Here is a 16,332-nt window from a genome sequence, read left to right as displayed (position 1 = left end):
GGGTCAGAGTGAATTATTTAGTGTTGTCAGGTGTCCAAAAATTATATGGAGCAGGAGAGTGCAGATAATTCTTCTAAATATTACCTTATTTTTCACTAGTTACTGAACAAGAGCGGCGTTTGTCCTCATCTCTAAAAAAGCAGTGTGAAAGAAAACCATCAAAACTCACACACTCACACACTCACAGTTTACTGAATTGAATCAGTTTTCATCAGGTCTGACATTTCTGCTTCCTCTCTTTCGACCTCTCTGCTGCTCTGCTTCATTCTGTCTTTCACTCTGTTCTTTTCTTCTCGTTCTGCCTCTCTGTCCTCTGGGCTGTTTCTCTTTCTGCTTTCGTTCTTTCATCCTGCACAGCTCCTCTCCTCACAGAGCCGCGTGAACAGGCTGAATGAGGCTGAAACCCCTTGGTAAGACAGAGGCCACGCATTTTTCATCTGTACACTCTCTCTCTGTTTCTGCACTCGTTCCTTGTCGTTCTCTGCTTTGTTTACTCTTCAAAACATACTGACAATTTTCAAATTCACACAGAGTTCATATACCCAAACACATACCCCACACACACACACACACACACACACACAAAACACCAGTGTTTATTTGAGCTAAGATTTAGTTTCAGTTCAAATACTTGTTAAAGTTTAAATACTAATTACAGGTTTGAGACCTGTAGTTGATCAGAATACCTTGTCTGCGTTGTCGGCGGCGAGCAGGTTGGTGGCGAGAGTCTGGAGTTTGTGCTGGGCCATGTTCTTCAGCGCTGCCAGGCTGCGGCGGGTCATAGCCTGCTTCAGGTTCACAGCAGGGTGATTCAGAGCGTCCACGGCTGCAGGAACCGCCTCGTCACACGCGTTCAGAATCTCCACTGCTGTTATACCCATCACACAGCGGTCCAGCGCTCCTGAGAGAGAAGAGAGAGGAGGAGGAGGTGATGAGGAAAATTGTCATTGGAATTTTTTTTTCATTATGAAAACAATGCTATAAATTATTTATTTTTACTACTAAATAAACGTGTAGTAACAGCCATATCCTCCTGAGACCCGTCCTTTTTCTTAATGTGAATTTTTTTATTTATCCTAGGTATTTAGGATTGGAAGGACCGAACAAGTATAAAAGCTAAACTTTGTAAAAACTAAAATTGGATGAGGATTTCTGTCTGGACTGGCTGTAGAAACTTTTGACTGGGATTCCTGTAATATTGGCCTAAGGGTCAGTGTTTTAATAAATGTATCACGGAGTGACGCAGTGAAGCAGAAATGTAAATGTCCTCATATGAGGACACAAGGTCTCAAGCACATTTAAATGATTTCCATTTTAATGTGCATCTTTTCCTAAATAAACACACAAAAAAAATGTCACGCAAAAAAAAAAAATCTGTGAATGATCATAATTAAGGTTATTGCATGTGCATGCATGCACAAGTGAGCAAGTGTATGTGTGAGAGAGAGAAAGAGAGAGAGAGAGAGAGAAAGCCTATAGAAAGAGTCTATAGTGAACTCGTTTAATAAATTAGTGATCAGGATTTTTTCACCCTTTCCCAAGTTTATAAAAAACTTTTTGTGCAAAATTATAACTGTGGGATCTGACAATCTTCAGAGTTTGTGTCTGTGCTTAGCATAGGCAGGTACCTAAAATCTGGCATCGATATTAGTACTGAAATGATGATATGTGATATAGTGTTAATGGTGAATTCCTGGATATCAGAAAAAGAAAGAAGGAAAGAAAAACAGGAAACACAGGAAACAGAAGAAACAGAGAGGCAGAGAGGAGAGAATGATAATGAATGCTGTACACTGTGAGAGCTGAATCAATCTGGGAAAGAACAGATAAATAAATAAAAGCAGGGAATCAGTAAAAGGTGAAACTGAAAGGCGAGCTGCGCTGTTTTAACAGAAACACGATGGTGAAAACAGCAGGCCTCCCGCGCTCTGTTTACTCTAAATCTCAGCTGAAAGATTCCACAATGATTTTAAGCATAAAAATCCATAAGCATCAAAACCTATTAAGTTTTATCCAAAGGGGCCCATCCACAATAATAACATATATTATATCAGTGTATTGATCAGAGGAGGCCCGGTCCATCTCCTCACTATAGACCCGCTCTGCTCCATTACAGCATTTCTCTCAATCCGACCGGAGGAATAAAGGACACCCCGCTCTCTTTAAACCAAACACTGAGTAAAACTTTAGATCATTACATATAGAGAAGAAAACGCAGCAGCTGCAGAGTCAGAATCTGTTCTACTGCACAACACGAGGCCCTGCCAGCGTTCCAGAGGTTCTGATATGTGTATATGATATATAAAACAGTGCTGAGCGGTATGAGCAAAGATGTATATCACTGTATTTTTCAAAATTCTGATGATTTTACAGTATATCACAGTATTTTTATTATTATTATTATTATTTTTTTTTTTTTTATTATAATATAAAACACTAAAGCTTTAAATGAAGGCTTTTATTAGTATTGGGTTTACTTCGTCCCACAAATTTATGCAATATATGTAGAAACCAGACAAAAAAAAAAAAACAGCTGAAGAATGTAAATAACAGAACATAAAAAGAGATACTTAAATAGTTATTTTTATTTTTTTATAGATTTTAAATAGCTCCATAAACACTATAAATTGACCTAAAATATTCAAATTTTTAAGTATTCAAAAGTAATATTTCTCAAAAGCCCTATTGCACAAGTAAGGCAAGTATAATATCAATTTAGAGTATGTTTTTTTATTACTGAAGAAGTCATTAGAGGCATTAAAAGTATTAAAAATCAGCCACAATACCGTTCTTCCTCCAGTTAACAAATAAATTCAGTTCAATGTGCATTAAAATGATCCTTAAAGCTACAGTTTCAGTAGACAGTATTTGAATTGCTGTTGTATTTCTATTTTTTAAAAAACACTCATATACTGAGGAACAGCAGCAGGAGCTCCTCAGATAAAGTGCTGTTCTCAATTCTCTCCAGGCAGGACAGAGTGAGACCGGTATACTGTCCAGCACTAATATGAGATAGATTAAAAAAAACTAGAAGAACCAGGGCCTCCTTTGACAACCTACCATCCATCCACTCCTCTATCCATCTTCTCCTTTTCTTTCTTTCTCTCCTTTATCACATTTTAGAATGTTCAGCTTTAATTCAACTATTAAATGCTGTTCTTTCAAGCTTATTATGTCTTATTTTGAACTCTCACTTTCTCTCTTGCTTTCTCTCCTTTTCACTCTCTTGTTCTCACTCTCTTGTGCCCCTCTCTCGCTCCCTCTCTCTCGCTCCCTCTCTCTCGCTCCCTCTCTCTCGCTCCCTCTCTCTCGCTCCCTCTCTCTCGCTCCCTCTCTCTCGCTCCCTCTCTCTCGCTCCCTCTCTGTAGAGATGTTGGGGCAGTGATCAACAGGAGCAGCAGAGAGCCACTTTCTGAAATAGGCCCAGAATTGTGCAGCCAGAGGAGAGCAATTCCAGGGTTTTACCCCCTCACTCCTCCTCCTCTCCTCTCCTCTCCTCCTCCATTTATCTACACACTGTTCTCTCTCTCCCTGCTTCTCCTCAGACTCCCAGCCTACTATCTTCTTATTTATAGGAAGCTCAGCTATAAAAAGGATAAATATATGATTTATCTCACCAGGTGTTTCTGTCAAAAGTGCTGGAGCTGTATTCAGTACGAGATCAGTCCATGGAGGAGTGTTTAAAAAATATGCGCAGGTTAGTCTGTGGGAGGTGCCGGAAATGGATAACGGAAGGTAAGATGGATAAACCCTTCAGAAATGAGGAGCTTTTTAAGATACAAAAAAAGATAAAATGTCTGTATGCAAAATCGCGATTACTCAATTTTGCAAATCGCATTAAAACTGTAATTCGAATTAACTGAATTAATCGTGAAAATCACACAGCACTATCTCGATGACTGCTGCTTTAACTTCAGTATCAGACTGTGGTGTGGAGCTTCCTGAAAAAAATAAACTCAAACCAAACCAACCCTGACCCTCCTCTTCTCTCTTTTATCCAGCTCCAAATTCTCTCCCTCACTCACTTACTCTCTTCCTGTCTTCCCCTAATTCACTCTCCTCCATTTCATTCCCTCTCTCTCTCTCTTTCTTTTTTTCTGCTGAGTGTTCTGTCTGTGTGCGTTCAGGTCATTTCACACTCAGGTGAGCTGCAATCTCTGCAGACCGGAGCTGCTGTTCCGCAGCCTGGAGTTCCACCCAGAAGCGGCCGGCTGAACAGTAAAGATCAGCCGTGGGGAAAATAACGCTGCTCTTCCTGTCTGGCTGCTCATGCAGGATCAGCTCAGGGCCTGAAAACTGAAGAGCACAGCACACAGAGTCACCTCTTCACCAACACTTCGCATGTCTTTGTGTGTCTTTGCTATCATAATGATGGGAAAAGTATACCCTGTGCAGCTCGAAACAAGCAAAAGGCAAGTACTCATTTACTTAATTACTCATTGGGAGGTTTTGGGCGTAACATGAAAATTTCTGAATTTGGGGATTGCTATTTTAACGGCGCAGAGCTTCTGCAGGAAACTGAGCTGCTTGTTCAGCTCACTCACAAGAATAGCAATGTTATTAAACAGTTACAGCAGGTTTTAAGTTACAGGATAGACTTTAAAGTGCTGCTGATGTAGAGTCTATAAATCGATAACTAATTGTTGCACGGAATATATTGTAGATTTGTCTAGAAAATGAAGATCCAATAAATCTCTTAGATCCATGCACTCCAGTCTAAACATAGAGAAGCAGCATTTAGATTAGCTTTTAATTATGCTGTATATAACTGAAATAGAAATAGAAATAAATATTGGAAATGCCCCCAAATGTAGAAGTGCTCAAATCCTGGTTAAAAACGACTTCTTCTTGTGCTAAAAGATGGTTTGTGCACTGCGGCACGTCCGTGTGAGTGTGTGTGTGTGTGTGTGCGTAACGAACAGGGGTATACTTGCAATAGCTGCGATAATAATAATAATAATATTAATTATATTAATAATAATAATAATAATAATAATAATAATAATAATAATAATTCAAATCAGGTAGTGGCGCACCTGTGTTTTCTCCGCTACCAAGATAGCAATACACCAGAAACACACCTCACTTCCAGACCACCACACTCATCAGCAAAGATATATTTGTAAACTCTGTCACTATTTTAACCATGGAAATAGATGTTATTGGATGTAAGATAGCAATAAGCATATCTTACATAGGGTGTAAGATAGAGCCCTTTATCTCAAACTAAGGGTAATAATTAGAACCAGGTCAAATATTCTAAATACACAAGTATTACTTATAACACCGATATAGTCTGTGTAAAACAGTTATTGCTAATATATGGAAAAGCATCTGGTTAGTCTAATAAATAGACTCCATCTATTATCTACTTTAACTCACATCCACTGCGGTCATCAATTAGCAGAGAAGTTCTGCCAATAGAATAGGACACATTGGAATGTAAAAAAATGTATCGGTGAAAAATAGTAAAAGAAATGTATAATTAATATATTTATTTTTCGTCCTGTAATGTCAATTTAGTGTTGTTCCCCATAGTTTTACACTGACAAAATGCAATAGCAGAGCCACATAAAAAACTGCTGCCAGAAACGATTAGTATAGAGATTTTTTTCATTTTTTATTTGCTGTTCTACATTTAATTAAACAGGATTAATATTATGCTCTTCATAAAGAAACATGTAGTTGGTGCTCATCCAAGATTTCCTACTGTAAACTAAATAAGCGCACATCAGATAGTAAACATGTAGTGATTGATTAACAGCATGTGGGGTCGGTGATCAATCATGTTAATTCGATTTTTGTCAAACTTCCTTTAATATGAGCATCTAAGGATAAGCTGCTGTTCTTAAACCACTCTAATATATCAAGAGATATCTCTGTGTGTGTGTTTTTGTTCAGTCAAGTGAAAAAACATAAAAAAGGACACCCTATAAAGCCCTTTGTCTTTCTAATGACATTTAAGATCATAAATTTGGACAGTATTAAAAGAAATTTTACATTCTTTTTACTAAACAAATACAATTAATCAAATTAGTTAAACGTAAGTTATCAAATGTAATAAATACAATTATTCTTGTGTGGAGATTAGAACACCCTATACTCCTAATAGCAGATATTTCCCCAGTTTCCTACAGCCAGTCCCAGACATTCACTGAGAGAAAGTGTTTTTCCACTCCTCCATGCAGAATTCTCTCAGCTGTGTGATGCACAGCCTGTTTCAAATCACCGCACAGCATCTCCAGAGGATTAAGTTTCAAGTTTTGACTTGGTTAGAACTCTCTCCTTTACTTGAGTGTTTTGGGTCATTGTCATGTCGCATGGTCCAGCACCACTTCAGCTTTAGTTTTTGGACAGATGGTCACACATAACTCAGAGGAGTTATTTGGCAACATTATGTCTTTTTCTGATGCTTTTTTTTTGACAGGAAGAGTTTCTTGCTCGCTCTCCTTTTTAAAAAGTTTTTTCTTCGAAGCGCAAAAGCGTTTTTATTTAAAGTACAAAATACGACGATGGAGAGCCGGACTGTTGATCAGCTGAACTTCTACATCAAGCCAGAATAGGAAAGAATTCCACCTACAAACGTCAATAGTTAGCGTCCTCAGTTCCCAAAATGCTTATTGAGTGTTGTTAAAAGGAATATATTAACAGCATGAGGAAATATAATAAAACAATCAAGTTTATACATTTGAACATTATCTTGTTTAAAGTCCATTTAACTAAATATAGATTGCAAAATCACTGTATTCCGTTTCATCCTCCCAACTTCATTGTAAGTGGAGCTGTAGTATAATCTTTATATATATATATATATATATATATATAACGTAAGAAGGAAATTCTCTAAATAAAAATATATATATATTTAGAGAATTTCCTTCTTACGTTTTACTGTATCTTTGTTTATTTGCATCATGTGTTTAAATCATATGTGGAGCTTTTTTTAGGTAAAAACACTCATATTGCTGAGATAAAAGAATTGGTGCCTAAAACTTTTGCACAGTACTATATATAAAAAAGACAGTTGTTTTCATGGGTTGTCTTAATTTTTTTTACATTACTGTATATTAGTTCTGTATCCAGCTCAACCCGATAAGTCCTATAAAAAGCAGCTTTCAGAGGAAGCATCAAGTCCACTAATGTGTCCAATGCAGCTATACTGTGTGTGTGTGTGTGTGTGTGTGTGTGTGTGTGTGTGTGTGTGAGGGTGGAGTTGCTGGGGGAATTTAAAGAGAGAGATTTAGTAAGTGCATCCCGCCGCTCTCCTCTACTGAGACACACATGATTAAAATTTCAGCACGGTTTTAAGAGGCTGGACGCAGGCAGGCTGCTCCACACAGCCAAACACAAACACACATCTATTATTGAACAGGAAGAGCGAGGGAGGGATCACGACTTAACACCGGGGTCATAAAGGGTTGTAAAGGGAGAATATGCAGCTGAGGCAGACAGAGGGGGACGTTAAGAGAGAGAGAGAGACAGAGAGAGAGAGAGAGACAGACACAAAAAACAAAAACGGAGGAGAAACAGAAAGCAATAGGAATCAATCCCTAATAGCACAGTGTCCCCCAGAGACACACACACACTGCACCTTAAATACAGCTTACCCTGAGACACACACACACACACACACGACTGAACTTTTTTAAGGCGATCAGATATAGAAGCACTGTATGAATTATGCTCAGTTTATTGGTGTCAGATAAGGACTAAGTCTGTGATCATAAGAGGCTCCATCTTTCTGAATCTTGTTGGAACGAGAAAAAAGAAGCAATTTTGTGTTTGTGGCGTTTTATTAAGAGTAAAAAACAGCAGCAGTACTTGTTGCCTAAACTATAAACCCTTTTCCCTAAACATACTGCTGGATACAGCTCCGTTTTAAGGGTTCTTTTAAATGTAATATAAACATTGTGGTTTCCAAATGCTGGTATTTGCCTGTATTATTGTGAGGGGACAGGAATTATAGTGTAGTGTGGTCTAGAGTCTTTTTAATGTATTATAATATCTCAGAAAAGAGAGAGAGAGAGAGAGAGAGCATGAAAGCAAATGAGAAAGAGAGACACAGCAAGTAAGAGAGGGAGAGAAATTTAGAGAGAGACAGAAAGTGAGAGAGTAAGAGAGAGACAGAGAGCATGAGAGAGTGAGACAGAGCAAGTGAAAGAGAGACAGCGAGAGAGCAAGAGAGAACAAGTGAGAAGGAGAGACAGAGCGAGGGAGAAAGACAGAGAGAGCGAGGGAGAGACACAGAGCAAGTGAGAAAGAGAGACAGCGAGAGAGAGAGAGAGAGAGACAGAGAGAGAGAGAGAGAAAGAGAGATAGAAAGTCTGAGACAGCAAGAGAGAAACAGAGCAAGAAAGACAGAGCGAGAGAGAAAGAGACGGAGCGAGTGAGAGAGAGAGTGAGAGAGACAGAATGAGTAAGAAAGAGACAGAGCGAGAGAGAAAGAAAGACAGAGTGAGAAAGATAGAGAGAGTCTAGGATAGCAAAAGCGGGAAAATATCTGAAGGAAAATAAAGTGTGGATGAATCTTTAGAAGCAGATGCTGAATTTAGAGCACTTTGACGTGTTTAAGCTCCATCAGTCTCCAGGTTTGTGAGCAGCAGAGCTCTGTAGTGTTTTATATCGTCAGTGTTCTTTTATTTTTACTGTCTGAACTCACCTGTATCCATCTGCCAGACGTAAACGGAGCCATCGGAGCAGCCCACCACCAGGTAATCATCACACGGACGCCATTTAATAACCTGGATTGGGAAGAGGTGCCGGGAGGCCAGCATTATACACTTCCTCTCTCTCAGACTCAGCAAACCCACGGAGTGATCACTCGCCACCGAGCACACGCAGTGCTGCACTCGCGTCTACAGAAAGAGAGAGAGAAACAGCTTAATAAACAAGATATGATAAACACCAACCAATCAGAGCACAGATAATTTGTTAATTTTAAAGAAAGCCAAAAAGATGCTCACGTGTGTTGCCAGATTGACGCACAGTTGCAAGCAAAGATGAGTCTTACTCAGTAGCTGATCAGTAAATATATAGGTTTCAATGTCTAAAATGTCGCCATTGTGTTCTATACTTGGCAACCCTGAGTGTGGAAATGGGACTGGGAGAATGGCAGTGGACAAATTCGGAGGCTAAAACCAACACAGATTTCCAGTCCAAATAGTGTATAAAGCAAAATAATGCAAATAAAAAAAAAGTTCATATTCATAAAGTTTTAAGAGTTCAGAAATAATCAATATTTGGTGGAATAATCCTGGTTGGTTTTTAATCACAGTTTTTTTTATGCATCTTGGCATCATGTCCTCCTCCACCAGTCTTACACACTGCTTTTGGATAACTTTATGCTGCTTTACTCCTGGTGTAAAAATTCAAGCAGTTCAGTTTGGTGGTTTGATGGTTTGTGATCATCCATCTTCCTCTTGATTATATTCCAGAGATTTTTAATTTGTTAAAATCAAAGAAACTCATCATCAAGTGCTCTCTTAATTTTTTCCCCCAGATTTATATATATATATATATATATATATATACACACAGCCTTTTTCATTTAAAGGGATAGAGAATGTAAGAGAATCTAAAGAACTAAGAGGGACTGGAGGTCATAGTGGACCATTTGGGGGGTAAAAACATGATAAAAATCAGTGTACACTGTCCCTTTAAACAGGTGAACTGGCTCACTGACGGTGTAACTTCGCCCTCTAGTGGACAAAAACTGTTACATTTACTACATGTATAAACGTGTGTGAACACCCAGCTGATCCAGTCCTGCAGTAAATTACTGCCAATAGAATAGGACACTCTGGAGCAGATAAACACACAGGAACCAATAAGCACCCTGCCTAAACCAAGGTGTGTTTTCTGGAATTAGCCCCACTTTGAAACATGGTGGTGGCAGCATTCAGCATTTCAGACTTTATTTCTGACCCGTCTTTAACAACAGGTGACATGTAGTCTGGTATTCTTGATCCCTAATCAGACACTGACCTCATATATCATCATCATCATCATCATTATTTTCTCTCTATTCACAGAACACCCCTGCTGCTTTATTCCAAACCAGATACATCATTAACTCTGACTCTGAGCTTCTGATACACAAACAAACAAACAAACAAACAGAAACAGACGAATAATAAGGCTGATAAAGCCTGCAGTGATTAAGGTCAGTGTGATTCGGATTCAGAAGGAAAGTTAGAAGCTTTTACTCGTGAAGGTCAGAGACTGAGAGTAACGAACGGATGCTAAAGAAAGAGAGAGAGAGAGAAAGAAAGAGAGAAAGAGAAAAAGAGAGAAAGAGGAGGGGGAGAGGAGGCAGACAGTGACCATGACTACAGTTAATCCAGCCACTGAGGCATTTCCTCCACCTTTCATCACCCTCGACATTTAGGACCCAGCCGGTCACCAAGGAGAAACGAGAGAGAGAGAGAGAGAGACAGAGAGAGGGAGAGAGAGAGCAAATAAATAAACACCTCAAAATAAGACCTCTATATAATAATAATAATTGATAAGTAATGGAATTATTATTATAATAATCATAATGATTCTTTTTGTTATAAATGTTAGTTATACCAAATCTTATTATGTCTTATGTATGTTCATATATCTTTGTTGTTTTTAATTGTTATAATTTAAATTGAGAGAGAAAGAGAAAGAGAGGGGAAAAGAGGAATAGAGGAAAAAAGATGTATTGAGGGAGTGAGAGAGAGAGAAATCACTGTTATGGAAATCTTATTCATTTATATTTTTTATCTATATGATTTACAAATATATGTAAGGTATGTTAATGTATATATTTTTTATATTTATTGTTATTTTTATTACCTTTGGAATATTAACTACTTGTTTCATTGCTTTCATTTCATAGAATAAAGCTATTTTAAATTGAAAAAATGAAATTGAGAGAGAGAGAGAGAGAGAGAGAGAGAGAGAGAGAGAGAGAGAGAGAGGATATATTGAGGGAGAAAGAAGAAGAGAGGCAGAGAGAGAGATTCTTCATTTCTCAAAGTGAGAGAGAGAGTGAGACAGAAAGAGATGGGGGAGGAAGAGAGAGAAAGATGTACTGAGAGATGGGGAGAGTAAGTCAGAGAGAGAGAGAGAGAGAGAGAGAGTTTGAGAAAGGAAGAGAGGTAAAGAGATGTTTCAGGTGAAAAAGAGAGAGTGAAGAAGAATACAAGAAAGAAACAGAGAGAGATAGAACAAATTAATCTATATTTTTATTGCATGTCCATACTAAATGTCTACCTATATATAAACACCTACAATTATATCTATTACAACAATTATTTTTAATCATTCTATACTTTAATTATACATTGTATAAATTAATTAACCTTATTAGACATTTACATGTGCTCTATATCTTTGGTGCTCTATAAGTCCCCAACATGTCCATAATAAATATTTTATTTGATAGAGAGAGAGAGAGAGAGAGAGAGAGTTAAGAAAAAGAGAGGAAAAAAGAGAGAGAGAGAGAGAGGAGTGAGTGAGTCTGTTAGAGTAAATCATCTAAAGCTGCTGTCTCTCAGTCAGTAAGACGAATGACCCGCACTGAACCACGACATTCTCTTACACCAGCATCCTTGGAAAATTCTGGAATGAATGACCATGAAATAATGCAGCAACACACACACACACACACACACACAGAAACACACACAGAAACACACACAGAAACACACACAGAAACACACACACACAGAAACACACACAGAAACACACACAGAAACACACACAGAAACACACACAGAAACACACACAGAAACACACACAGAAACACAGACACACACAGACACACACAGACAAACACAGACACACAGACACACACACAGAAACACACACAAACACAGACACACACACACAGACACACACACACACAGACAAACACAGACAAACACAGACAAACACAGACACACAGACACACACACAGAAACACACACAAACACAGACACACAAACACAGACACACAAACACAGACACACAGAAACACACACAGAAACACACACAAACACAGACACACAAACACAGACACACACAAACACAGACACACACAAACACAGACACACAGAAACACACACAAACACAGACACACAAACACAGACACACAAACACAGACACACAAACACAGACACACACAAACACAGACACACACAAACACAGACACACAGAAACACACACAAACACAGACACACAAACACAGACACACAGAAACACAGACACACAGAAACACAGACACACACAAACACAGACACACACAAACACAGACACACACAAACACAGACACACACACACAGAAACACAGACACACAGAAACACAGACACACAGAAACACACACAGAAACACACACAGAAACACACACAGAAACACACACAGAAACACACACAGAAACACACACACACAGAAACACACACACACAGAAACACAGACACACAGAAACACACACAGAAACACACACAGAAACACACACAGAAACACACACAGAAACACACACACACAGAAACACACACACACAGAAACACACACACACAAACACACACACACAGAAACACACACAGAAACACACTCTACACACACACACACACACACACACACACACAGCGCATGTAAACACTCATTTATAGAGTTTACTTATCTCAATATCAAGCAGATTTTGTATTCTGTTATATTTATTACATATACAGTGCAATAACCTACAGGAGTGTAAGAAAATAGCAGAATCATATCTCAATATTTGTCAAATATCGAGTTTTGCATTTAAAAAATACAGATTTAATATCTAATTAGTAGATTAGATGTAAAGATTGGTGTCAGACAATAATTCCTTTAAATGTTTTGTTTAAACTCCGCCCACTAGATAGCAGTGCTGTACACTGCACACTGTTCTGATTGCATAAAAAATTACCCTTTTTATAAATACACATTTATATATATATGATCATGTCCTAATATCATATAAAACTGTGTGTGTGTGTCTGTGTTTGTGTGTGTGTCTGTGTGTGTGTCTGTGTCTGTGTGTCTGTGTCTGTGTTTGTGTGTGTGTCTGTGTGTGTGTCTGTGTCTGTGTGTCTGTGTCTGTGTGTCTGTGTCTGTGTTTGTGTGTGTCTGTGTTTGTGTGTGTGTCTGTGTGTGTGTCTGTGTGTGTGTGTTTGTGTGTGTGTGTGTGTGTGTGTGTCTGTGTGTGTGTGTTTGTGTGTGTCTGTGTTTGTGTCTGTGTGTGTGTGTGTGTCTGTGTCTGTGTGTGTGTGTGTGTCTGTGTCTGTGTGTGTGTGTGTGTCTGTGTCTGTGTGTGTGTGTGTGTCTGTGTCTGTGTGTGTGTCTGTGTGTCTGTGTGTGTGTCTGTGTCTGTGTGTGTGTGTTTGTGTGTGTCTGTGTTTGTGTGTGTCTGTGTGTGTCTGTGTCTGTGTCTGTGTGTGTCTGTGTCTGTGTGTGTCTGTCTGTGTTTGTGTGTGTCTGTCTGTGTTTGTGTGTGTCTGTGTTTGTGTGTGTCTGTGTTTGTGTGTGTCTGTGTTTGTGTGTGTCTGTGTTTGTGTGTGTCTGTGTTTGTGTGTGTGTGTGTCTGTGTTTGTGTGTGTGTGTGTCTGTGTGTGTCTGTGTGTGTCTGTGTGTGTCTGTGTGTGTCTGTGTGTGTGTTTGTGTGTGTTTGTGTGTGTTTGTGTGTGTCTGTGTTTGTGTGTGTTGGAGAAAGGCCAGGGCAGACTAAATTGAAGCAGTGCTGTGTGTTGACAGGTAATGTTCTTAAGCGCTGATGTAGAACCCTGGGAAACCTTGACCGTGAACAGCCTTCAGTCCATCACCATCCACAGATACATGCCTCTTTCTTTCTCTCCCTCTCTCTCTCTCTCTCTCCCCCCATCACCTCCATCATGCAATCATGCCAACCTCGCACCCACAGCACCACAACCTCACACTCCCAGCACAGCCTTCACAGTTAGATAGACTACAGTAACAGTTCAGTTTCAAAAACAATAAAATCATAGTATTTTAGTATTTTATTCCCCCCAATTTACACAGTCAATTACCCAACCCACTCATTATGACTACGCCTGATCCATCACTAGTGATGCTCCAACGCCTCCTCAAATACATGTGAAGTCAGACTCCGCCTCTTTTTGAGCTGCTGCTGATGCTGTAGCATCACAGCAGCACTAACACTCAGAGGAAAGCGCAGCGACTCGGTTCTGATACATCAGCTCACAGATGCAGCCTTGTGCTGATCCACATCACCCTAGGAGGGATGAGGGGAAAGAGAGAGCGCCATCTACTGTACTGTATCCACCCAGAGAGAGACAGCAAGGCTCTCTCCCCAACTGTGCTCTCTCAGGGCTCTGGCAGCTGATGGCAAACTGCATAAACAGGATTTGAACCGGCGATCTCCAGATCATCACTCGGAGCCACTAGTATTTTATTTCTAAAATGCCACCAACAGTAGAAGGGTAAATAGACACATAAAGCAGGAGTAAAGCAGTGTGTAAGACTGGTAGAGGAGGAGAACATGATGCCAAGATGCATGAAATTAAAACTGGGATTAAAAACCAGGGTTATTCCAGCAAATATTGATTTCTGAACTCTTAAAACTTTATGAATATGAACTTGTTTTCTTGTTTCCGGTATTCACAGATAATCTAGTGACCAAACCAAACACACAAATGCATTTTATTGACTTCACTAACTCATAAACCCAACCATAACCACTTAAAAGCACACACACACACACACACACACAGAAAGTTATAGATTTGGAAGCACTCTGTGGCATCAATTAAAAGCACTGTTGCTTAAGGAACAGTATTGAACTGCAGTAAATCACAGGCGGACTGCAGCAGGTCGTTAAGCGCGTGTGTTAATGTAGTCCACAAATTTCCACAGGGACGGACGCTCATGCCTGACCCGTCAGCCGCTTTACACGACTACAGACTACACACACAGACACGGACAAAAATCTCTAAAATATTAGAACAGCTGAGGATCATTTTGTAAAATTCAGTTCGAACATTTTGTACATTTTAAACAGGAAATAAGAACCTCTTCACTGGATTTAAAACCAATTACCTGTAAATAAACACTCTAAAACTATCTGAAAAATCTGCATTTAGATGCACAAACCTCTGTTTAAGTAATGCTGTAACCACATTATTACATTTACTGTAGGAATAAATAGACCTAACTATAATCATTCTTTGGCTCTTCAGATGGTACACTGATAAAATTAATTATTGTCATTTGATATGATTCTAGTACTTTATCACTTAAAGACAAATGTTATGCCATCAATATAGGTAATGATAATATAATAACTAATATGATAATCATATGATATTATTATGCTAATGCACTTCTACTTATTTTGAATATTAAGACTGGTAAAGATTCTTATGAGATTTATATCTCTAAGCTGATTATGGCTCATATTTTAATCTCATACAGAATTCTGCAGCTTTCTCAGTGTTATTCTCAGTGTTTATCGCAAGGTCACGGACTGAGAGGTGCTGCGCGCTGCCGCTCGCTGTAAAACTGCTGGAGTGGAAACAGTGCTTATAAATAAATTAACAAACATAAAAATGTATTAGTTAGTTTTATAAACTCAATTCAGTTCCAGGTAGCTACTGTTTTTTCTCTTTTAACTACAGTTTCTATTAGTTTCAGTTAACGAGAATGTTTTTCACTTTCAGTTTTCGTTTGTTTTAGTTAATAATAACCTTAATAACAACCTTGGTCAGTAGCTTTAAACCACGTGTTCTCTCTAAAGCTCAGTGAGAGGAGAGGACACTCACGCTGCAGTTCTCTGGAGGAACCAGAAGCTGGGTGATTTCTCCTCCGTGTACACAGAAGATGTGCTTCATCTCTCCGGTGAAAATGTCCCACACGATAACGGAGAAATCCACGCCTCCGGACACCAGGGAGCGCTGATCGTAGCGCGGGGAGATCTGGTGAGGGTACAGCAGACACGTCACCTTATTCCTGTGACCCCGCAGAGTCCGGTGAGGAGGCCAGCCTGCGGAGACACGGGGAGACGGGAGGAGACGGGAGGAGACCGAGAAAGAGAGACAGGTTAGAAACAAAATTTTTCACTAAATGTAGATTTTAGTAGGGTGAATTAAGGGGACAGTTTTTTTCTGACCATTACTGGAACAAAATAGCCAAACTAATGATTAATTTCTGATTAATACATAGTGGGGAAAAGCAGTAATTTGTTTCATTATGATTAGACTAGTCACTATGTTGTTTAATTGATATATTGTCCCAGAAATTACTGTGATATACAATAGTAGAATTTTAAGGCCATTTTTTTTGCCACTAATATAATGATAAATCACTAACATAAAAAAATAATAATG

At 38.9% G+C, this 16,332-nt stretch overlaps 1 protein-coding gene and 1 long non-coding RNA gene across 3 annotated transcripts in view; one reads left to right on the top strand and one right to left on the bottom strand.

Annotated features, from left to right (window-relative positions):
* LOC125782410 (uncharacterized) overlaps positions 1 to 16,332 on the top strand; it is a 318,736-nt gene that overhangs the window by 140,583 nt on the left and 161,821 nt on the right. The window lies entirely within an intron of this gene.
* LOC103046282 (WD repeat-containing protein 7) overlaps positions 1 to 16,332 on the bottom strand; it is a 153,251-nt gene that overhangs the window by 114,840 nt on the left and 22,079 nt on the right. For both annotated transcript variants that reach the window (XM_022676682.2, XM_049466318.1), the window contains exons 12-14: positions 15,769 to 15,989; positions 8,660 to 8,855; positions 687 to 901 (exon numbers count right to left, since the gene is read on the bottom strand). In XM_022676682.2, the coding sequence (XP_022532403.2) occupies positions 687 to 901; positions 8,660 to 8,855; positions 15,769 to 15,989 (632 nt within the window). The remainder of the gene's footprint in view (positions 1 to 686; positions 902 to 8,659; positions 8,856 to 15,768; positions 15,990 to 16,332) is intronic.

This window comes from Astyanax mexicanus, chromosome 17 (assembly GCF_023375975.1).
Source record: "Astyanax mexicanus isolate ESR-SI-001 chromosome 17, AstMex3_surface, whole genome shotgun sequence".
Lineage (NCBI taxonomy): Eukaryota > Metazoa > Chordata > Actinopteri > Characiformes > Acestrorhamphidae > Astyanax > Astyanax mexicanus.
This window is presented reverse-complemented; position numbering and strand designations above follow the sequence as displayed.